The sequence below is a fragment of the Grammomys surdaster genome, unplaced genomic scaffold (genome assembly GCF_004785775.1).
Source record: "Grammomys surdaster isolate TR1022 unplaced genomic scaffold, NIH_TR_1.0 220, whole genome shotgun sequence".
In the NCBI taxonomy this organism is placed as follows: Eukaryota; Metazoa; Chordata; class Mammalia; order Rodentia; family Muridae; genus Grammomys; species Grammomys surdaster.
Window position 1 is genome coordinate 1,486,632 of NW_021604665.1, and position 24,978 is coordinate 1,511,609.

A 24,978-nucleotide genomic window follows, 5' to 3' on the forward strand; every position below is an offset into this window, starting at 1 on the left:
TGGGTTTAAAGGCGTGTGCCACCAAAGCCCGGCTTCACCTCACTACTGCTCTCTTCAAGATGTCCAATTGCGATCAAGTTCAACCCTCTGACCTTCTCAAAATGGCGACGAAGCGACTCCTAGTCCGTATACTGACGCTTTCAAGATGGCGCCGAGGTCGTAAATTTATGTCGTAAAATTACACAAATTCAGCGTCACTATCAAAGACACTTCCGGTTCTGCTTCGGGGGCGGACTCGTAGGATCTGACTGAGGCCGCCGGAGGGCTATGTGTTGGGACCGGACACCTTGGCGGGACGATGGATCGAAAGAAAAAGCCTTTGGACGTTACAGCCTCCTCGGTGAGTTCAAGCGTGCCTCCGCGTTTTCTCTGCCTTTCTCTGGCGACCTGTTGCCCCACGCAGGTCAGGGGCCTAGACTCCACGTCTGGCAGGGATCCTGACTGGCCCTCTCCCCGTGGGGACCCTCGACAGCTTCCTTACTCACAGGACCCTGAACTCCTGGGCTAGGCTCGCCTCGCAGGCGAATCCCGGAAGCCATCCTCCCAGGGATCTCAGGGCGCATCCTGCGGGTCAGCCGCCACAACCGGCTCTCGGTCTGCGGAGACTGGAAGACGTGCCCTTCTTGGGTTCTCCCCCAGCCCAAAGTCCTTCTCGAGCATTGGGATATGATTTGTCTTCCCAGGACTCCCAGAGTACCTAGAGTCCCCCTAGCAGGACCCAGACAAGTTAGTTAGTGCCTTGTGGGATGGGGTACCCGGGCCCGTGAGGTCTGACAGGATGTAAGGAGTTTTGCTAACTTAACCACTCTCAGCAGAAAACTGTAAATCCTGTACACATTTTGTGTCTGTGCTTCATATGCATGCTGTCATTGAGTCCTCAGAAGTGCTTTTGAATATAGGTAGTATTAATTTTCACTCTTAATGGATAATGAAGTTGACACGCAAAGGTGAATCCCGTTTTCCTCAATGTACATACAGATTTGTTGTGTGAGAACCCAGGTTCAGTTTGGTTGACTGCAAAACGGTGCCTTTTCTATTTATTCCCTGAACAAATCGCCTAACCTTTGACTTAATCTTGAATTGCAAATGAGAATACAAGAGGAAAACATCTAATGTATCAAATATTTTGTTGGAATTTGTTTTTTAAGATAAAAAAATTGGTCTTAGTAATTATGTTTGTTTGGATTCAGTACTTACAGATTGAATTAATCAGGATGTATTTGCACATGCTCTTAACTTCAGCATGTAAGTGGCAGAGACAAGTGGACAGAGGCCACGGTAAGTCAGAGGCTTAGCCTGAGCTACATAGTTCCAGGATAACCAGGGCTACACAGTGAGACCCTGTCTTTAAAAATCAAACCAAACTAAAATTAACTTGTCCAGAGGATAATGTTTTCAATAATTACAATACAAACGAAGTTCTGGAACTGGTTATTTTGTGATTCAGAAGTAGTTGTAAAATAAAATAAAATAAAATAAAATAAAAACATATAGCTAGGTAATTGATGCATTTACAAAGTTAAAAGAAAAGGTAAAAGTTTTTTCTTTTTTTTTTCTAAGAATTTTGAATATTGGGTCCTGGAATGAAACTCCTTTACATTGTTAAAATCCCTGCCAATAGTACCTTTAAGTGGATTTCTTTCAAATAGAAATCACTGAACTCAGTCATAAAAAAAAAAAAAGAAGAAGAAAAGAGAAGAAAAGAAAAGAAAAAAGTCTTTCTTTTTCTGGGCTGGAGAAATAGGTTAAGAGCACTGGCTGCTTCAGAGGACCATGGTTTATTTCCAGCACCCATGTGGTAGCTCTAAACTGTAACTTCAGTTCTAGGAGATCTGACACGCGCACACACACACACACACACACACACACGAGCAAAACAACAAATGCACACTAAAAACCAAAAGGGAATCATTAAAAAAATTTTTAAAAAGATTTTAAACTTTGTGTATAATGTTTTCCCTTTGTATATGCAACACATGTGTGCCTGGTGCCGTGGAACTGGAGATAATATATGGCTGGTTATTTGTCACCATGCGGGTGCTGGGACTCTAACCTGAGTCTTCTGCAGGTGCTTTTTAACTGCTGATCATCTCTTCAGCCTCAGAGTTCAGTCATGTTTCTTTTCCCTGTCAGTAGTAGTGTCTGACTTAGAAATGCTGTTACATAGAACCACTTGTCATTGTATCATTTCCCCTGTGGTACTGTTAGGACTAACAAAGCTGAGAGTGCGGTGCAAGTGTTTGCTTAGCTGCCCCAATCTCGTCACCTGTGCTCCCCTCTCCCATTCATTTATTCATTTTACATATGTGTGTACACTATTCCTGTCTTTAGACACCTACGAAGGCGGCATTGGATCCCGTTACAGATGGTTGTGAGCCACCATGTGGTTACTGGGAATTGAACTCAGGACCTCTGGAAGAGCACTCAGTGCTCTTAACCACTGAGCCGTCTCTCCAGCCCCCCTCCCATTTTTAAACCTTGTGATTTAGTTAAACTTAAAACAAACTAAGTTAAACTTGACTCTGTACTTCTAGTATGTATCCCACAAACAGAAGGTGCTTCAGAAAATAGTATACTCCTATCTGAACATGTAAATGTCATTTGCTTACTTAGCTGTGACTCTCTGCCCTTGGCAGAAGAAAGCCTTGAGTGATGAAAGTTACAGTAGAATTATATTTGTAGCAAAACTATGAGAAACCCAATGCAGTTTAGTTTTGAATGGAGTTCTGTATTTAAACATTGTGTTTCTTGTCCATGTTCAGGAAGCTCTAATCTTCCTTGGAGAATTACTGTTGCTTAGTAATCCAGTCACCTGCCAGAATTGAGTTAAATATTGTTATTGTTTTCTTGTTTTATTCTAGTTGGTAGATCTTAAGGCGGAGCTCTTCCGAAAACAAGAAGAATTCAAACAAGAAAAACTTCTAAAAGATTCCGGAGTTTTTGGAAAACCAAAGACAACTAATAAGGTAAAAATATCTCCACCAATTCCGAACATGGGAGAATTATATTATATTTTAAGTTTTTGAAAAATGTTAGTGGTTATCTGTAAATAAGTAAATGTTAAAGAAAAAAAATCCCTGACTTGTAATTGAACATTTGCATAATTTTGTTAAATATTAAAATTAGTAAGATTATTTAATACTCTTTTTAAAAAAGATTTATTCTACTAATGTATATTGTGTGTATGCATGCTTGTGTGAATACATATGTCATGCATGCATGTTTATGTTACCTGTGCGTGGGTGCCTTCAGAGACCAGGAAAGGGTGTTAGATCCTCTGGAAATGGAGTTATATGTGGTAGTAGGACAAGCAGTGTAGGTGCTAGGAACTAAACTAAGGTCCTCCGGAAGAGCAGTAAGCCGTCATGAAAAATGGTAAGCTATCTTTCCAGTCCCAATATTTGTCTTTAACATGCTGTTAGTAAGTGGATTGTTTACATTCTCATGAAAGATTAGCATGTACTTTATATTCAAACAAAGATAAACTGCTGTAAAATATAGAAATACACTTAAAATCTGAGTTTAAGAGTTTTCAATTTTTTTTATAGGTGATAATCTACTGTATTCCTTTGCATTCTGCTCATGTTCATTGGAATATTGGATGGTGTAGTAATCAGTCAGGGGTAAAAGTCAATTGAGAAAGTAGGTCTGTGATGTTCAAAAGGACATTCTTTATGTGGTTTAGGACTTGTTTCCAGTTCCAGTTTTGACATGTGCAGGTAGTCTGATATAGGCTGTAAATTAGTTGTCAGAATAAATAGTTCTCTGATGATTCATGAGATCTAAGGATTTTCTGTGATTTTGATGCATATGAGTTGAGTTTATTTTGTGACCATGTGGTTTTATTTTGTTCTTTTGAATCATTCTACAGAAGCCAAGTATCTGGAGCAAACAAAATGCAGGTGTTTCCAGTCGAGCAGAGAAGGACGCTGAACAGAAGCTTGAGGAGCAGAAGACTTTAGACAAATCAAGGTAGTTATTCCTGAACAGGAAATTACCAAACAAAGAAATAGACATTCAGATGTTACTCTTCCTAATATGCATCCTTTTAGCCCAATACTCCACAATGTAAATACAATGTCCCTTGATATCTAAGGGGTATTGGTTGGTTCTGGGACCCTCCTCTACCTCATATATCAAAGCTCAAGGATGCTCAGAAATTGATAAAATAGTGTGGTTTGTGAAAGTACTCATCATACTTTAAAGTCTTTTCTAGATTTTTTGCTATCTTAAAATGATGCAAATGCTATATAAATAGTTGTTATTCTCTATTTTTTAGGGAATGCCAAGAAAGAAAATTTGTACAGACAGATACATAGTATATATTAGCAACAATGTAACACTGTTTTGGAAAATTGTTTCTTTCCAATAAGTTGAATCTGGAGATAGGGACTCTAGAAATGGAGAGCCAGCTGCCTTCTAAAAATACTGTAATTTACCCATATCTGTTGTCTTACAAAAAGAAAAAAATATCTGCTGTTTTACAAAAAGAAAAACATTATTCAGTTTAGAAGACGAAATAGGGTCCTGTTTTGAGCTTTTATCACACATTAAATCTATCAACTTTTTTTTTAAGTTGGAAAATAACTTTATTTGTTCTGGGAATTGGCCAGCATCTTCTCAGAACTTCTGGAACTGCTTCTTGGTACTGGCAGCCTTGGTGAACTTGAGCATAGTGAAGCATACTGTCTCACTCAGGGCCCTACACCCTCCCACAGTGACAATGGCTGTACATTCCTGAAAAGGGGACTGGTATACAGATATATTCTTGTGGTGCTTCTCAATTGATTGTACTGTGGGATGTGGTGGATATAGTTCTAGCAGATGACAGTGGTCCTCTGTGTCTTCATCTTGGTCATGATACCAGACAGGATCAAACCTTGGATGACAGTGTTACCAGTGAAGAAGCATTTCTTGTCTATTTAGGAGCCCCCCGTGGCTTCCTTGAGCATCTTGAAGCCTAAACCAATGTTCTTGTAGTACTGAGGGAGCCTCTCCTTGCCAGTTTCTATCAGTACAACCCACTTCTTGTTTTAAAAGATGATGGGCTACTTCTGGTAAACATGCTAAGTCTGAATGTCTGCCATCTTTCTAGCAGCTGAGAAAATGAAAAAGCTATATCAACAATTTTTGTTGTTGTTGTTTGGTTGTTTTTTCAAGACAAGGTTTCTCTGTGTAGCCCTGGCTGTCCTGGAATTTGTTCTGTAGACCAAGCTGGCCTTGATCTCAGAGATCTGTCTGCTTCTGCCTCTGGAATTAAAGGCATGGACCATTACTGCCTGACCTATATCAACAGTTTTTTAAAATGTGTATTTCTAGGACTGGAATACCATGTTCTTGTCCACTGAGGCATGTCTTCAACTTATCAGCACATTTAAAGAAGTGTTCCATATGGTGTGTTCTAGGCTAGGTGATAAGACATTAGTATTTAGAGACCACAAACTTTCCCTCCCAAACCAAGAATACAACTAAAAGAAGGGTAAAGAGAACATTCTAATACCTGTCTCCTAAACCCACTAATTAGCATATTGTCATATTTGCTTTTCTCTGCTCTTCCCCGACACTTTAGAGGAAGACATTTAAGTGTCATGATAACTTACCTGTGAATATTTCAGTATATATCTATCTGAATAAGGACATTATCCCACACGATACTTACTACAATTTTGTGGCTCGTATTTCAGATTTTGCCAATTGTTCCAGCACAATTATGTCCTAAATATGTTTATAAAAATTCAAGATCCACAAAGTAAGTTCCAGGACAGCCAGGGCTATTATACAGAGAAATCATATCCTAAAAAATTAGGGAAAAAAATTCAGGATTCAAAGATTGTATTCCAAGCCGGGCAGTGGTGGCGCACGCCTTTAATACCAGCACTTGGGAGGCAGAGGCAGGTGGATTTCTGAATTTGAGGCCAGCCTGGTCTACAGAGTGAGTTCCAGGACAGCCCGGGCTATACAGAGACACCCTGTCTCAAAAAAAGATTGTATTCCATTTATGCCTGTAATTCTCAGATCTCTCCAGTTCTGCCTTTTGTTGTCAGTCTGCTAACATTTTTAAGTGTCCAGGCCATTTTTTCCTCTGCTATGTCCTGTGTCTAAATAGGGTTACATTAAAGTTTTTATTTAAGAATACTGTGTAGTTTTTGTGTGTTACCCAGTAAGTCTTACCCAGAGGCTCATAATTGTCAATTCGAGTCATCGATAATGATGAGTTTGATCACTTGGTTAGAAAAAGTCTGGTAGCCGGGCGGTGGTGGCGCACGCCTTTAATCCCAGCACTCGGGAGGCAGAGGCAGGCGGATTTCTGAGTTCGAGGCCAGCCTGGTCTACAGAGTGAGTTCCAGGACAGCCCGGGCTATACAGAGAAACCCTGTCTCGAAAAAACCAAAAAAAAAAGAAAAAGTCTGGTAGAGTTCTCCACTATGAAGATGTCCTTTCTCCTGTGTGGTTAATAGTAACCTGGGGTGGGTAACTTTGAGACTAAGTCTCCTGGTCACTAAAACATTTGCATGTATGCTTTGTATTGTTGGGAAGTCTTGCTGCTGCTGCTGCTGAGTTATTAGTGAGTTTCCTCTGTTTATTAGCTAATATTCTTTTGTAAAGTGGCAGTAGTTTCCTGCACTTGAAGAATTCCAAGTTGTCAAGATAGTCTTGATAGCCATCTGCTTCTGCGCATGATAAGAACTCTGCAACTTCATTGGGTTGGGGAAATGGCTCAAGTGGTAGAGTACTTGCTGTACAGCATGAGGACCTAAGTTAGAGCCCAAAATCCTCATAGAAAAGTCAGCTGTGATGGTATAGATTTTTATCCCACTGTTGGGAAGCAGAGACAGGCAGATGGCTGGGACTTACTGTCCAGTCTGCTTAGTTTCTTTGAGGAGCTCCAGATCCCACTAAGAGACCTTGTCTCCAAAACAAGGTGGCTGACTCCTAAGGAATGACACCTGAAGTCAACCTCTGGCTGTTATGTGCAGATTCATAACACGGGCCCCCCCCCCCCTCAAAGGAACACACACATACACAGGGGACGGGGTGGGGGACAGTAAAGATGAGAAAATGACATTACTTTGTGTTATCCAGTTAATTTTTTTTAAAGATTTATTTATTTTTTTATGTATGTGAGAGCACTGTAGCTGTTTTAGACACACCAGAAGAGGGCATCAGATCCCGTTACAGATGGTTGGGTTGCTGGGAATTGAACTCAGGACCTCTGGAAGAGCAGTCAGTGCTCTTAACCGCTGAGCCATCTCTCCAGCTATCCAGTTAATTTTTGTGACAATTCATAGAAGCAATAAAAAGAACCTGTTTTGTTAGGCTATAGGAAGTAAAACACAGGAAGTTTAAGTAACTTGTGATAATCATGTAATCCAGGGACTTTGTAGTCTCTTTGTGCCATTAGGAGTTAAATTTCCCATTGTGATTAATAAGATCTTGACACAGCCTCTTTGGGGCTTCTCTTTTTAGGCAATTATGGTGGCCCTTTTAGTCTGTCACCACATGATAAATGCCACCAAAGTAATATGAGTAAAAGCAAAGAGGCTGTTCTGTTGAAACACCAGGTTTATAGCTTTTTTTATATTAGTTTGTGTCTTACATGTATTGGTATATTGCTTGTGCTCTTTGAAGTAGTTATTGTTATGCTTTTAACAAATATAACTTGGTATAAAGAAGTATAATAGGCTACAAATGACCAGGACCCTAGTTAAAAGCACCATGGCAAAGGGGTTACCTTGAATCTAGTGATCCTTTTCGAAAATTTTTAATAGAAAAAATGTTGTTTAGATACATCTTTCTTTTGTCATGTAACTTAAGTTGTATCTAGCAGCTAAATTGTTGGAGCGTTAACTGAGTTCATCCATTTACTCACTGTCAGATACTTACTGAGCAGTTACTCTGAACCAAGAGTGGCTTCAGGTTCTTAGGCACACTGCTGTTTTCACAGTGAAGTAGATTCGGTGGGTTGGTGGGTCTGAAGGTCTATTCAGGACAGGGCAGTCAGCTGTGCCCATCCTTTTGTGGCAGGCCTCAGGGGAGGTGGCTGCTATCAAGTAGATAGTGTGGTAGCAGAAAGGACAGTTATAAGACCATTTCTAATATTTGTCTGTTTTTCTCCTAGGGAAAAATTGGAAGAAAAGGCCAAATTATATGAAAAAATGACTAAAGGAGATTTTCTAGGTAAACAAAACAGTTTATTTATATTTCTTTATTGTCTACAATTCATACAGATCTTCAGTATTACTTGTTTCTAAGAGGGAAAAATTTAAAAAATCAAGTCAAAACAAGAAACTCTGCAGTAATAATTTGATGGTCTATTGGGTACCAGGCAGCTTGTTAGGAGCCGTCAGAGGACAGGGCAGTATAGGGAGCCAGTCCTGCCGCCTCCACAGCAGAGCTCATCCAGTGGAGGAGGAGAGCGTAGCACCAAGGAGGCAGTTTAGCTGGAGCAGCCTTGCATGCAGCGACAGCCATACATGTGGAAAAGGGAAGGTTGTGCAGAATTATGGTCCCATCTAGGCTCTTGGGGTTATTCATCCATTTTTTCTTTTTTTTGTCTCTCTATTTTTAGTTTTATTTCTATGATGTGCTTTTTATTTTTTTTAACTTGATGTTCTGCAGTGCTTTCCTCTATTTGCATTTATATTTTTGTGAGTATGTTGCATGTGTGTGGCTGTGTGTACGTTAGTGTGAATGAGTGCAGGCATGTTAGTGCCACAGCATGGGAGTGGAGCTTGTGTTGGGCCTCACCTTCCACCTTGTCTCAGACAGAATCTGGAGGGGTCCGTTTCACCTACTGTCTTGCTGCCGTAGGAGGACTGGGATTACAGATGTGCTGCAAACCAGCCTTTATGTAGGTTATGGGGATTCGAACTCAGGTCCTCATGACTGGGCAACAAGTACTTTCCCTCTGATTCATCTCTTACATTTTTAATTTTAGTTCTCTTCCTACATTTATCCAGTTGGGAAATCTTTATTTTATTTTTCTTTTTGATAATTCCTTGCTCTTTTTTTTCTCTCCAGAATATTCTATACTATTCCTTTTTTTTTTTTTTTAGTTTATTTAACTTTGCTTTCTCTGTTTCCCCCTCTCCTTGTCTCTCTCCTTTGTTTTGCTAACATACCTAAGTATTTTCCCATACCCTAAGTAATTTCTACTTCATGGCATATTCTATTAGTAGTTGTATGATGTGCTTGTAATTGATTTAAACATTTGTAATACAATTCCATTTTGTCATACTTCCTGAAATAGAAATCAATATTCATAGGTGGACAACAGGATAAGAGTCTTTCTGGGCCAGTACACACACCATTGGCAGGAGGCAGGGAAAGCAAGTATGCGTTCAGGAAATTTCTAGAAGGAAATGCTGTGACCTAGTAAGCTGGAGAAAAGGATTCTGTAGGGAAGAGGGGAAGGGCTGGAGCTCAGCAATTTTACCCTGTCTAGCAAACAGGACACCAGTAGTTGTGGGCCACATTTGCCTCTTCTCAGAGAGCATGGCTTGTCTGCACTTCAGGGAGTCCAGCATGGAAAAGGCAGTCATTCCTGAAGTTGGGAGTTGTGGTGACAGTGCTGTACTCCAGAAGAGGAGCAAGGCATTCGTCTCCAGGATGTCTCACTGCTGTGTACACTGCACCTCAGCGCTCAAAGAGCATGCCTCTTCCCTTTTGTGGCTTTGAAAACTTTTTTGATTTATTCTTTTTTTTTCTCTTTTGATTCAAACTTTTATTGTTACTACTGAAACCCAGAAGCTGGAGAGCTGGCTGTCTTAACAGTTCAGAGCACTTGCTGTGCTTACAGAGAACCATAGTTTGGTTCCCAGCACCCCTCACGGGCAACTCACAACCCCCTGTAACTCCAGCTGTAGGAGAACTGATGTTCTCTTTTGCCTTCTGAGGGCACCTGCACTCCCATGCACTCCTTTCCCCCATACATGTAATTTAAAGTAACATGAAAATATAGTAACTCAGTCAAAAGGAGTATGTCTGAGAAGAGTGAGTTTTGTCAGATCCAGCAGGCCTGATACTTATTACTGTACTTGTGTATCTGAGCTGGTGAGGTCTTGGAGCCTCAGTTACTTCCACTGTTAAACTGTAAAGGAGATGACATCACCACTTGGTGATAGGAAGCCCAGTGTCTGTCCTTGCTCAGTCTCTGTCCTTAGAAAACACCATGTTGAATCCATCCCTCAAGAGCCTGACTTCAGGTCTTGCCTGAAAACAACGTCCACTTGTGAAAAGAACTCAGGGTGTGTGTGTGTGTATACACATGTATGTTTATGTGTGTGTGTGAGAGAGAGAGTGACGGGGTCTCACCGTGTAGCCCTGGAAGGCCTGGAGCTCACTATGTAGTTCAGACTGACTGCAAATAGATCTACCTACATCTGCCTCCCAAATACTGTGATTGAAGGTGTACACACTAAGCCCCAGCTTAAGAGTACATTGTTTGCCTGTGTTAGGGCCTTTCAAGCACTTCTGTCCACCAGTGTAAGAGCTAAATGACGCAACTCATATGTGTAGAAAGGCCTGTTACACCACAGCAAGAAAGGTCCACTATCTTGGTCAACAGAAATGCTGTTCTATGTCTCTTGTATGTTGTCAGCTGTGAGTTGCTCAAAACTGAATGGATGTGTTATCTTACATGGACTTACTGCTCACACAGTGTGTTGATAACACAGCTGGAACATCAGAGCTTTTAGGTGTTATGGATGGCTTATTTAGAGCTTCCTGTCAGGTGCTTGGTGGGCTCTGCCTGTAAATTGTCCCAGATGCAGGCATTGACTGGCAAACAGTCAGATAATGGGGCCCTTCTAAGTTCCTTCTCAGTTCCAGCTATGGTTTTCTTTTTTAATTTCAAGAATCTGTAAATTGATTTTTGTGCCCTAGATGAGGAAGTAGAGGACATGTACCTTGTGGATTTCACACAGAAGATCATAGACAAACGAAAAGAAATGGAGGTGCTCAGTGCCACTAGAGATTCCCGAATCAAAGAAGAGAGAGATGATGATGATGAAGAGTTTTCTGAAAAAGACATACCTCCTCCTCAAGACCCCAGTGAGGAATGGTGGGTAGTGGGGATTAGATCGGAGTGATCCTCTCAGACTCACATGGGCTTTTTGAGAAATGTTTTGTTTGATCGTTTTCATAGCATTTTTTTCTTATTCTGCCTGGGTTTTCTATCTTCCAAAAAACATCCCTTTTTATTGTGATGAGCTAGTGTATCAATTACATAGAAATGGGTACGCCAGTGGAGAGGTGACATCAGTGTGACTGCAGGTAAGAACTGAGCATCTGTTGTGCCTAGTGTGGTACCGGGCCCAAGGATCCTTGGACAGTTCATCAATGTCCTGCTCTCTTACTACCATGCTACTGCTTTCCTTGTGTCCTGGTTTAGATGCCAGGTCCTGGAAAGTGGTCCCCTTTGAGTAAGCTGTATTCTAGCTACATTGTTTTCTGAAAACACCAAAAATCCACTGCACTTCTCTTAAGTTCCCTCCTGGAAGCGTGTGTGTTCCATTCTGGGAGCATAAGCAGATACTTTGCAGAACTTCGTTTTTGACATTTTCCTGAATTTTACCTGTATGTACATAAAAGATGGAAGAACTCAGCCTTAGGCAGATCAGAGTGAAAATTACATTACAGTGTCTTTTATGTCACTTAGATACTCATTTAGCAGAGCTTGCCATTACTTAGACATCATGTCCTGACCACACACTCTCTTAAACTCTTGTTCTTGGGGATTTTTTAGAAGCTATTCAGGACTGTTTGTGGTGTTTCTTAGCCTTTTAATTAGCCCTTTTGGACAGGTATTTATGCATAAAGAGGAATCCCTGCTACTCAGGGTGTCTGAGAACCTTCTTCTTCATATTGCTGAAGGTGTCCAAATGGGGTCCATGCTTTTCTTACTTTAAATAACTTATATCTAATGTTACTGTTGTGGGTAGACATGTGGCTGTGTGCTACATGGAATCACAGAGAAGAACACAGCCTCTCTGTGCCTTTCTAGTCTTATGTACTGGCTTCCTCATCTGAACTAATTTTTGGGTGGGGGCATCTTATCGTTTATTTATAGTTGACCCATTCTAGGCCTTTTTACCAGCAAAACATTTGAGGCAGACTTTTGCTTGTTTTTGTGATCTGTCTAAATTGTGTTTTCTGGCATGCACCCTTCCTGCTTCCCTGAGAATAGTCCTTCTTCACTCACCCTGTCTCTCCAGGTTCATGCTGGCTAGGACTGCTCAGTAAGCAGTTGCTGATGAGATAGAGCCATTGCTGACTCCTGTGTTCCCGTTGCTGGCGTTGTGTGCTTTGGAGGCTTGTTCCAGAGCAGAATAGCTATGATTGCTTTCAAGGCATAAATCCCATCTTCTTTGAATGTCTTTTAATTCTTTTCTTATTAATGCCTTTATGATTACAAGCAGTTTGCCAACGATTGGAAGAATTTGGAGGGCAATTGAAGGTGTCACATGCCACCATATGGTGCAGTAAGACACACTTCAAGCAGTTCCCACACTTCTTTTGTTTTTGAATTAAGCTTCAGAATTGTCACTACTTGTAAATCCTTTTGGTAATTAGATCCCAGGTGGTGGAAAATCTTTCTGCAAAAATACTGTAAATAATTACACAGACCATCTGGCTAGATGGTTTTCTCTCCCATTCAGTAAAAAAAGAAAAAAGAGGAAAGCAAGAAAAAAAGAAAATGAAGACACTGTTTTGTTTAGTTGTAGGTTTGATTTCTTGTGACAATCAGCTATAAGACTAAAGGAGTAGATTCCCAAGCATTTGGTGTTTAAAGCATGAGCTAACAAGGAAATCAGCATCACTTGAGAGGAAAGAAATTACAGGCAACAGCACAGCCAGTTGAATCGGACCTTGAATTGCTTCACTTATTATTAAATCCTTAACTGTATGCCCCAAACTCTGCTCCAGAATTTGGGAGATTCTTTGCTTGTGGTAACAAGTATGAAAAGTATGTTATGCCATAGTGCAAAGGAAACGGCTTCTTTGAAAACCTGCCCATACTTTGTTGTTAGGAAGTCTCAGTATTTTGTTTAAACCTTACTTTGTGTCTTGGAGGAAAGATGAAGAAAGGTGTATATTGTTTGTCTTCCTCCTACTCAAAGTGGATCCAAAAGATACCATGACTTACATGAAAACCTCTTAAGCTCACTGGAGAGAATGTGTCATTTAGAAGCAGAACAGTAATAGAGAGTGAGACCCGAGTACACTGGGGAGGGAGAATTAAAATCTGGAGTACAGAGTCTAGTGGTGAAAATGCACATGCAAATTAAGAGAGTTCTTCCATGTCACCATTTCTGTATTGGTAATTTGTCTTTGAAATCAGAAGCATGATCAATTCCTTTCTACAGTTTCTAAAATTGAGATTTAGTAGAGGGCACAACAAGCTTATTTAGTGTCAGCTGCTAATTAAGTGGGTTTGTTTTTTTTTTTTTCTGTAGTAGTGGGCCCTTAGCTGCAAGGTTCTTGGTAATGGTCTATAATGACATTGCCAACTCCCTGACATAGGGATCTGCCCATGTCTAACTGTCTTCCCAATGTCTAACTTTCAGGGTGGATTACGTGGACTCTTTGGGTCGATCCCGGCGCTGCATGAGAAAGGATTTACCAGGTCTATTGGAGATGGATAAAAATCTTCAAGGGAGACTGTAAGTTTAAGATGTGGCCTTTGTCGGGAACACAGCCACAGGGATTGCCTTCTGGGAGAGGCTGCTGAATGACTTTGTTTCTATAGTAAGACCATTCATAGTAAGAATATACACTGAAGCCTGTAGCGGTTAACATATCCAGACACTTAACCCTCTGTGCTCAGGGAACAACCTGAATGCCATTATACTTTACTTACTGATTTTCTTTTTCTGAAACCCTTGTTTGTTTGTTTTTGTTTGTTTGTTTGTTTGTTTGTTTTTTCTCCGGGGCCTGGGGAGAACTAGTCACAGTATTCGCTGGTCTAGTCCTGAACTAGGTTTAAGTGATTCTTCTGACTCAGCTTCCCAGGCAAGCACTCTATTCTGGTCATGTGCATTGTAACTGCTGAAAAGGCTAAGTTGACTGTTGACTTGGAACAATGTCTGATCTAGGTTACAAATACAGAATGAGCCCAAACCTAGCTAACAAATCAGCCTTTGTGGACAGAGGGTTTGAGAAGGTTCACTTGCTTTTATTCACTTCTTATTCATATGTTTTTGTATATTGAAGCAAAGGCCTCATGACAACATTTCTAATGAGACCAAAGAAATCAAGGTTTGAAAGTATCTTGGTGATTAAAATTCCTAGTAGTCAGCCTTTCTATGAAAAGTATTAGAGAAGCTCCACCTTTGTGAGCCCTTCAAGGCTGAGGCATCCTGTGGGTAGTGCTGGAGTAAGCACAGCGCAAGCCATGGCATCTGCTGGGGCAGGAAACACTGCAATAACACGTCCATGTCTTCAGACAAGAGGCCAGTCAGAGAAGTTCAGTGGTTCATCCTTCCTGGCTAGGCCACCTCCCATATGTCAGCCAGCACAGGGGTAGAAAGGAAAGTCACTTTTCTTGAGTACTGAGGCAAGATCCCATCATGCTCATGTGTAAGTCTGAGAATTGATTTAAAAATGTTAAAATCAGATCAGCAAGATGGCTCATTGGGTTAAAGTACTTGCTGCTGAGCTTAGTGACCTGAGTTCAATCCTGGAAACCCACATGATAGAAGCAGGAAATAGATTCTTTTTTTTTTTTTTTTTATTTTATTTATGAGTACACTGTAGCTGTCTTCAGACACACCAGAAGAGGGGATCCAATCTCATTACGGATGGTTGTGAGCCACCATGTGGTTGCTGGGATTTGAACTCAGGACCTCTGGAAGAGCAGTCAGTGCTCTTAACCGCTGAGCCATCTCTCCAGCCCAATTCTTAAAAGTTGAAAGCAGTCTCCTGACTTCTACATGCATGCTGTGGCATATGTGCATGTGTACATACATTACATATGTGCTCATGTATGTATATACACACAGTATATAAAGGAATGTTAAAAAAATATTAAAACAGTTGTATTGACTTCTTAGTCAGAAACCTCTGTAGAAGCTGTTATCTTTCCAAATGGTGTTGTTACTTAGCCACGATCCACCTAAATGTTGCTGTCTCATGGTGCTCACCTAAACATAGGCTTTTCTCTTCTACCAGTTTTGTTAGTCCTGCTAATGAAAAAACTTTGTTATCTGAAGACATGAGGAAAGAACTTCAGCGGCAGCAATGGGAGGAAGAAGAAAGGGAGGCCTTGAAAAAGCCAATGGGGCCCATCCATTATGAAGACATTCGGGAAAATGGTATTGTTGGGGTTGTTTGTTTGTTTGTTTGCAGCTTTTAAAATCTTTTAAAAAAATGCTAGACTGGCAGGCAGAAAGCCACATGCTGACAGAGCAGTACTCTGATGTGATCAGACTGTACTTTAGAGGGTGGAAGCATCATCTTTGTCCACAGCCTAAGAAACTTGGGGACCTTTTCCTAACAGAAGGTTTGTTAGTCCAAGAATTTGTTCCCAGAGAGGAGGGGAGACAGCTGAGGAGCTTGTCTATGTGTCTGTCACTTAGTAAATAGTAAAACAGTTTAACTCTTGTGATTTTGCCTTAAATTTGTGCAGATATCACTGTGTGTTTCTTTTGGCTTGTTTGGGAACTTGTACATGTGATTTACTAATTACAGAAATCTAATCTTGATCCTTTTGGTTATTTCAGAGGCCCGGCAACTTGGTGTTGGGTATTTTGCCTTTGCCCGAGACAAAGAGTTAAGAAACAAGCAAATGAAAACTTTAGAGATGCTTCGTGAGCAGGTACAAGTTAAAGTTTAAGTTATTGTTATGGATTTGAATATTTTTTTTAATTGCTAGGCCATGCTTTTTACTATATTTGTATAGTAAATCCAGAGACTCATAGCCAAGCCTTGGGTGGAGAGAGCCCCAACTGGAGATTCCCATCGGGTACCTCCCCTTGGAGCTTGGGAACCTCCACAGAAGAGGGGTCAAGGACATCAGGAGAACACAGCCCACAGAATCAACCTAAGCAGGGTTCATCAAGGCTCACAGAGACCGAAGCAGCAGTCACTGAGCCTTCTTGGATCTGTGCTAGGTCCTCTCCATGCATGGATACATGGATACATACATACATTACATACAATACATACATACATACATTACATTACATATAATACATACATACATACATACCATACATACATTACATACAATACATACATTCATACATACATACATACAATACATATATACATGCATTACATACAATACATGCATGCGTACATATATTACACACAATACATACAATACATACATACATACATACATATATACAACGGTTATTACATACAATACATATATACATGCATTACATACAATACATACAATACATACAATACATGCATACATGCATACATACATACATACATGTATACATACAATGGAGCTATCTCTCATTCTTTAGCCTGCTTTTGGAACCCTTTTCCTTCCACTGGGTTGCCTTCACCCAGCCCTGATATGAGGATTTGTACCTAGTCTTACTGTTACTTATTATACCATGTTTGGATTATGCCATTATCCCTGGGAGGCCTCTTCTTTTCTGAAGGGGAATAGAGGAGTGAATCTACGAGAGAGGAGAAGGACAGGGCTAGAAAGAGCAGAAGGAGGGGAAACTAGAGTTAGGATGTATTGTCTGAGAGAAGAATAAAAAATGTAGTAAAATAAAATGAAAATTGATATTTAGAATGTCATTGTTAGTTTCATAAGGATAATTATCAAATTATTACGGATTTTTTTTTTTTTCGAGACAGGGTTTCTCTGTGTAGCCCTGGCTGTCCTGGAACTCACTCTGTAGACCAGGCTGGCCTCGAACTCAGAAATCCTCCTGCCTCTGCCTCCCAAGTGCTAGGATTAAAGGCATGCGCCACCACTGCCCAGCTATTATGGATTTTCAAACTATAAATTATAAATGTTTTGCAAGTAGTTTGTTTTGCTACATTTTGTTTTTATTAGTAGTATATGTGTATATAATGTGTATCATGGCACGTGTGGTGGTCAGAGGACAACATTATGGGGTTGATCTCCTTCCATCTCTGTGTTGATTGCAGAGATGATTGAGCACAGGTTGCCAGGCTTACATCATTACAGCAAGAATCTTTACCCACTGAGTCATTACTAGAGCTGCTGTTTTATTATTGGCATTAGTACTATGTTTGTGTAAGTTCTGCCTGCATCTCTGTTTGTGTACCATATGCATGTGTAGTTCCTGCAGAGACCAGAGAGGACATTGGGTTCCTTGTAACTGGAATTATGAATGGTTTTAAGCCACTATGTGTATGCTAGCAAACTGAATCTCGGTCCTCTGCAAGAACAGCAAGTATTCTTAATCACTCTCCAGCCTCCAGCCTTGCTATTTTAAATCTAGTTTCAAACATGGTAATTTTGATGACATAGGTTAGGAAATAGGTTGTTTTGGGGATCTAGGAGTAGAAGATAACTGGATAGTTTTCTTCTCTCTGGATGCTTCCAGCTTCCTAAAGCATCCAAGAACTGTGACAGTCTGCTTTGTAGAGCACCATTTTCAGAGTCTTTGGGAGAGCTCCTTAGAGGAGATATGAAAATGATTTAGCACTTTTTTTTTTCCCTATTTTTGGTTTTTCGAGACAGGATTTCTTTGTATTTCCCTGGCTGTCCTGGAACTTGGTCTGTAGACCAGGGTGGCCCCAAACTCACAGAGATCCACCTGACTCTGCCTCCTGGGATTAAAGGCATGCACTACCACTGCCTGTCTTAATTAGCACTTTCTTTAAAAAAGAGAATTGTTTCATCTTTTTAAACAAATGTTATGAATTTGACTTCAGGTGAATAATTTTCTAACTTTTTGTTCTATCCAGACAACAGATCAGAGAATAAAACGAGAAAATATAAAGGAAAAGCGAAAAGCTATGTTAGAAGCAAGACTTGCAAAGCTTCGACAGAAAAAGATTAAAAAATCAAAGGAGGATGGGACTGAAGAAGAAAGCAGAGGTAAAGCACGGCTCAGATTTCTGACTTCAGAGGCAGGGTTCCATCTACGGTGTCTCACTCATAGGATCGCAGTCATTAACTTAGCTTTGCCTCTAAATAGCATGTGCCTTTGAAGTCCTACCAGGAGCAGTTTTGCTTACTCGTAGATATTTCTATTTATTATTGCATGTGGTGTGTGAGTGCGTGTAGGTGTGTATGTGCCATAGCACAGGTGTGGAGGTTAGAGGGCAGTTGTCAGTAGTGTGCTTTTTGCTTTCTCTGTGATATCCTTGGTTCAGATTCAGGTCATCAGGTTTGCTCAGCAGCCACTCTTACCCACTGCACCATCTTTCAGGAGCAGTTTTTATAGCTGGAGTGTTTCAGAATGATGTTCTCATGTTTTTAGACAATAGACAAGGATATTAACAAATAATTCATTGAGTTGCTTTTTTATAAGGACAGCTTAGTATACTGACTTAAAAGAAAAGTTTAGCTGTGTACATATATAACATAAAAATTTTAAATTTAAATTTAAGAATATATACACAAAAACATAGAAACTGTACGTCTTTGGGGGTGCCATGTAATGTTTTGGTAACTGCATATATTAGGTGATCTAAATCAAGGTAGACATCTGCCTCACACATCATTTTTATGGTAAAAATATTTAAAACCCTTTTTTGTAGTCTTTTCAACTTCAGCTTTTTTAGTTTTTAAAATTCTATCCATTTGTGTGTGTGTTTTGCCTGCATGCATGTTTTGTTCTATGTTGGTGTCCTGTGCCTACAGAGACTAGAAGAGGACATCAGATCCCCAAGAACAGAAGGTTGCTAATTACCTTGGGGGTGTTGGAAATCAGTCCTTGGGTCCTCTGGAAGAGCAACCAGTGTTCTTAACTGCTGAGACATCGCTCTTGCTCCGAAGAGTTGTAATGTACTCTTCTTTGTAAAATGTACTTACCAAGTTGAGTATTAAGGAAAGGCAGCTGGAGACAAATTCAAACTGAAGAACTGTGCTCTAGAAGTGAGGTGGAACACACTTTCCCTGGGAGACAGTGTGAAATGCTGTGATCAGACAGGCTTGCTGTGAGGTATGGAGTAGAAGCCAAACTGCTAACTTTAGCCCTTCCCTAAATGGCTCCAATATACAAACCTGCCTGTCTGTTTTAACATTGAAGAGTGCAGGAGTATCTAGGTCATCGGTCTCAGGTTTCCTCTCATCTTGCTGTTTCTGCTGCTCTCTAGAATGTCGCTTTCCTCCGTCTGCTCCAAGCTTGTTCCCTGGCACCTGCTCCTGATCCAGCCCAGGACCAGGTCAGGGAAGCAGGGGAGAGAGGACGAGGATCCAGCTTTCCTTTTCAGGATGTGAGTGGGAAGTTGTAGCCCAGTGTTTGCATCTCACTGGCCAGAGCTCAGGCCCACAGGCTATACTAGAGGCAGAGGAAGCTGGAAAGTGGCTTCTCCTGGGAGATGAGATTGAAACTTGGGGACATTCTGCCAGCAACAAGAGAACCAGTTTAGGACTAGTTAGAGTCTTCTCTTCCTTCTCTAGCCTCTTTTCAAGTCCTCATGCAACACTGACAAGACACCAGAAGAGCTTAGGAATTAAAATTCTGTGTTTAGTTTCAGATAAAGGCTGTCTCTTGTTGAGTTCTGCATGGTGTCTGTTTTTGTTCTGCCTCTTGAACATCTGTCCTAGAAGATGTGAAATGAAATTTTCCCACTTTTTTTTGAAAATCAATTTTCATTAAGATTTTAAAAATAGGGCCAAAATGAAACTGGGTTTCACCTCTCCAGCACACTGGCTGCTCCTCTCTCTATTTTAGTTGGATAATTTGAGGATTTAAGGTCCTTCAGTTGCTCCTTGGGAGCACAGGGATTAGCATCTATTTGACTTCAGCTTGAGTTTTGAATCTTCTTGATACTTTATACAAGTTTACCATTGATTAGCTGATTTTTTTCTTGTTAATAACAATAAAGTTGTTAGAATTGTTTAAGGACTTAGGTGATCTGTTGTATAGAAATTGCTGAAATGTTGTCAAGATACCTCAAGAAACCTGATTTCCTGAATCTGATCCTAGGAACCCATGTAAAGGGTGATCAACTGCATCAAGTTGTCCTCTGATTCTACATGTGCTCTGGCATTCATACCCACTCATAGACAGAGAAATAAATGTTACCAAGCCACTTCACTGCTGTCTAGTGAGGCACACTTGCCGTTCCCGCTAGCACTAGCGATTCGTTTTAATTCTAAATTAGGATGTTAAGTTTTTAAACCATGGTAATAAGTTATTTCCTTACAAAAGCAGATGGAGTTGTCACTGAGCCCTCAGCCCCAGAGCCTGTCCCTGCTCCCCCTCCTGTGGCCCAGAGCAGCAAGGTGGAGGTCATCATCCAGGAGCGGAGGGATACAAAGCCTGGAGTGCCGCATGTCCGAGAGTGGGACCGCGGGAAAGGTAGGCGGGGCTTCTAGAGGGGTCCTTGTGAAGGGTGTTTTTGGTTTTAAATAAAAGTGTGATTCTGGTCAGATTTTCTTTTTATTTTTTTATGGTGCAGAGATGGAATCTAGGGCCTTACACACGCTAGGCAAGAGCGCTGCGGCTGGGCTCTACCTTCTGCCCCACAGTGACTCTTAGTGCTCTTGAGGCTTAAGTCTCTGGTCTCTGGACTTGTTTCTTCTCTATACTGGACAGTAGTTATTTATAAACAGAAGGATGGGAAAACATGATCACAAAAGACAAGCATCTACAGAGGTATCTTGTACACAGAATAATTTTCTAAAGAGCACATGGAAAGTTTAGATCCATACTTTTAGGTGTGGTTTTTCAGCTTAGAATGCTACTCTTCAGGAACTGAGGGAGGCTAGCATCTGAGGCCTCCTGTCTTTAGCAATCCTCTATGTTTGGAAGTTTATCTGAGCTTCCTCTGTACGTGGACATCTTCCTCTAAGTTTTCCTCAAGGTGCCCACCACAGGCTTTGCCGAAGCAGACTGTGCTTTAAGCCTCTTTCAAAGCTCCTTGAGTGGAATGCTAGCCCCTGCTGTGGGAGTTGATGAGAAACGTTTGGGGCCACTGCTCCTATTGGATGGAATGAGCCCTTCCGTGTCTTCAGAGCACAGCAAAGGAGAGACTGAGAGACGGCTGTGCTGGGAAACGCCGAATCATGTCAACTCCAGCAAACACTAGACAATGTGGTCCAGAGCCTGTCAGATTCTTCACAAAGTTGTCATCTAATCTTTCCTTGTCATAAGGCCACTCCATTTCTTAGCTGGGTTTCATGTTGCTATCCTTGGTCTTAGAAAATCTGTGGTGGCTTTTAAAATGCATTTAAGAACTGAAAAAAATTCAATAAATTTGGCTGTTTCATAATTTTTTTTTTAATAATATACTTTCTTATTTTCATAGACTTTTCCTTTGGATTCTGGTCAAAGAAGCAGTCAGAACTTCGGGCTGAACGAGATCCTGAGTTTGCCCCACCTTCAAATTACTTTGTGGGTCAAAAGAGAACTGGTCCTTTGAATAGCCAGCCATGGAGCAGACCAGGATCAGCACCAAGTGACTTGGGCCAGAGCCAGGAGCCCAGCTCTTCCCACCCGTCCACTCCTGCCTCTGAGAGCTCACCACAGGCGCCAACCGTCACTTTCCAAACACTAGATGATATGATATCTTACTATAAACAAGTCACATGACCTTGCAAAGCATGCCGGTTGCATTTGTGTCTTAGAAGTCAGGACAGGACTGAGTTTACTTCTTCCTGTACTTCCCCAAGGATGCACAGGCTTGAGGCCAGATTAGTTGACAGGGAGGAGTGAGTGTATCGACAAGAGCTCATTGACTATTTGGTTGTTTATTTTTTATCTCTTGGTACAGAGAGAATATCTCCTCCCCTCCATGTAGACCCAGTTGTCACTCATTTGGGTTTCCAGATGTGTAAACTATAAATATTAATCTGAGATATCTGATACTGAGGAACTTGTTTCTTTTTAAGGTTACTTTATGTATGAGAACATTTTGTCTTCTTTTATATATGTGTGTGCCTGGTGCCCAAGGAGATCAGAAGAGGGTGTTGGATACCCTGGGACTGGAGTTCTGTATAATTGTAAGCTACTAAGTGGGTGCTGGGAACTGAACTTTAGTCCCCTACAAGAATAACCAATACTCTTAACTATGGATTCATCTCTCCATACCCCTCTTTACAAACACACCCACTCATGAATTCACTTTGAGGGCTCTATTCTTTTCCTTTCAGAAGTACTAGCATGCAAGTGTTTCCACAGATTCAACTTCCCAAACAGGTGATGGAGCAAAATCAGGAAGATTTTTTTAACTGTTCAGCAGGCAAATGAGGGGACAAAGTGGGAAAAGGAAGCTGGTGGAATACTGACTTAGCAGTCACGGCTGAAGCTCTAAGATCAGGGAAGAGCACCTAGAGTTCAGAGGTAGAAGGTGATAGTTGATCTGTACCCTGTTACTCAGTTACCTGTATCTGTGTCCTCTGCAGATATCTGGAGTTGGACTGACTTATTTGGGCATTCCCAAGGCTGCTGAGCTATTTAGAAAACATTGCTTCTTAGTTTTTACCAGTTAGAGCTCTGACTTGTCCTCTTGCCTCTGTGCCTCTCAGTGCACCTCATTACTTGAGTCTTCTTAACTCTCTGAGGAGGTCAGACTGGGCCCCGTGGTGCTGAGCAGGCAGGTCCCTGCCTGTGTGTCCTCACTGAACAGGGATGCTTGGTGCACAGGAATCTAAAGGACATCACTAAGTAGGGGTGTTCAGAGCATTCACCCATGAAACTGCAGACAGGCAGTCAGGAGTTGACCACCAAGCCTTTGGGAACAGTGTAGCAAAGGAAGACACATCTCTTAGGGGTCTCCGTGATGGCTTTGTCTCTGCTCACATTATGAATGGAAATGCTTCGTTCTTCCTATGATGACCTAGTGGAATGTGGAGCGGGTCAATACTTTGCTCGAGGTCATGTGGCACTTGTATTGGAACAAAACTTATGTCTAATTTCCAGATTTATGCTTTTTCTAGTATCTTCTTCCGCCAGTCTTTTTGCCCCAGTATTAACAAAGTATAGACAAATCTCAAAGTTACCTCTGAGCTCCACAACAAAAGTAGAAGCTAGACATAATGCAGTCTTGTTAGTCTCCTCAGGCAAATAGCTCTTAATATACATCAAAACTCAGCTAATCTAGCTACCCTTCTTTACTTTTCCAGGAATGACAGACATAATGCTAGGGATCCAGAAGAGCCAGAAAAGAGTTGGAGGACCAAAGATATGAGCTGAAACTATAAACTCAGCCAAAAGAGGAGATAGCTTAGAGAAGAAAGAAATAGAATTACTAGACATGTCACAACCATAAGCAAAAGCAGAAAAGAGCCAGGCATGGTGCACACCTTAGGAGCAGAGGCTGGTGGATCTCAGTGGGTTCAAGGCCAGCATGGATTATAGAGCAGGCTCCAAGCAGAATAAAAGGAAAGCAGTTTGGTTGCTGCAAAGAAAGTGATTTTGTAAGGCAGAGTATTAAGAAGAGAACGTGGTGGGAAAAGAGAAGGAGGAGGGACAGCCAGGTAACAGTGAGCCTTGAATGGAGCCAGTAGGCATGGGAGGACCTGGCAGCCACAAGCCCTTTGGTAGAAGCAGTCAAATACAGTACTCTTCACCGTCAGCTAGTACCTGTAGGTCATTGTTCTCTGGGGTTTTGATGACTAAGTTTCTTTCTAGTCTCTTTACCACACCAGTTTTAAGCTCTGTGTCTTCATGTTTCAGTCCCTCAGATAGCTTAAAGTCTGCTTCAGAAACATGTTTCTCATGGACTAGTTTCTTGCCAGGCTGTCCAGCAGATGGCAGCAGAGTCCTTAGAGTGCAGATCCATGCACTAAGACAGTATTGGCTTCAAAGGGATGCAATCAAAAGTGTCACTTTCAGTTTTGTTTTCTTCTTTGGGAGACAGTTTCAAGTAGCTCAAACTTGTTATGTAGCAGAGATTGAACATTTTGTAGTTCATTCTTTGACAATTTTTGTATGTGTGTCTACATAATGTATTGTTTCCCCTTACGTTCTACCCTTCTCAGATCTGCTTCCACCCTGTCAACTTCCCCTCTTCCTCACAAGTCTTTTTTTCCCATTCCTTTCATTTTGTCTTGTGATCCACTGATTTTATCTGAGATCATCTGTGATCTATCTATTTGGACCTAGACAGTGATTGCCTTTTCATCAGAATCCATCCCAACCAATTGTTCAGCAGGAAGGGATAGGGCCCCTTGAATCCCTCCCCAGTTAGTGATTGTTCCTTGACAGTCACAGTCTTTTTCAGGCCCCATGCAGGCAGTTGCAGCTACTGTAAGATTGTGTGCTGTGTCGTGTGCAGTGGCTATGTTGTGCCCTCAAGACGGCATTTCTCAGCCCTGTCTTCCAGCTTTTGCACTCTATTCCTTTTCCTGATGTGCCTGAGCCTCGAGGTTATATACTCAGCTGTCACTTGTTCTCAGCACCTTGAGCACAGTGTGGATGGATGGAGAGCCACAGGAAGCTGAAGTGTCAGCATTGAATTTCTTATCTTCCTGTGTATACCTCTGATCTCAAAGTGTTAGGATTAAAGGTGTGGACCACCACACCTGGTTTATGTATTGCTGGATATCTAACCCAAGGCTATTTTTTGCATGTGAGGTAAACATTCTTTGAACTGCACTACATTTCTAGGCCATTTTCAACTTTGTTAGAACCATATTTTAAAAGTGAAATTAATTTTTTCTATTGAATCTAGTATATTCAGAACATCTCAATATACATTCAGGATACAGAAACCATCAAGAGTTACTTTGTTTCTTTTAAAAAATATATCTATCTGTCTGTCTGTCGATATCTATCTAATCTATCTGTCTATCTATCTTATCTATCTGTCTTATCTATCTATCTATCTATCTATCTATCTATCTATCTATCTATCTAT

General features: G+C 41.1%; 1 protein-coding gene and 1 pseudogene across 2 annotated transcripts; one reads left to right on the forward strand and one right to left on the reverse strand.

The window, feature by feature from the left end:
- The first annotated feature begins 227 nt into the window (after positions 1-227).
- Ccdc174 (coiled-coil domain containing 174) lies at positions 228-21,990 on the forward strand. Of its 2 annotated transcripts, none has more exons than XM_028773051.1 (11): positions 228-340; positions 2,862-2,966; positions 3,872-3,972; positions 8,120-8,178; positions 10,885-11,062; positions 13,569-13,664; positions 15,172-15,314; positions 15,723-15,817; positions 17,911-18,043; positions 20,328-20,477; positions 21,427-21,990. In XM_028773051.1, exons 1-11 carry the CDS (start codon positions 299-301, stop codon positions 21,708-21,710), a joined length of 1,386 nt encoding a protein of 461 aa, XP_028628884.1. In that variant the 5' UTR covers positions 228-298; the 3' UTR covers positions 21,711-21,990. The 2 variants fall into 2 exon arrangements, with proteins under 2 accessions (XP_028628884.1, XP_028628885.1); XM_028773052.1 differs by having other exon boundaries at positions 20,331-20,477.
- LOC114625688 lies at positions 4,621-5,087 on the reverse strand (annotated as a pseudogene).
- Positions 21,991-24,978: the final 2,988 nt, after the last annotated feature.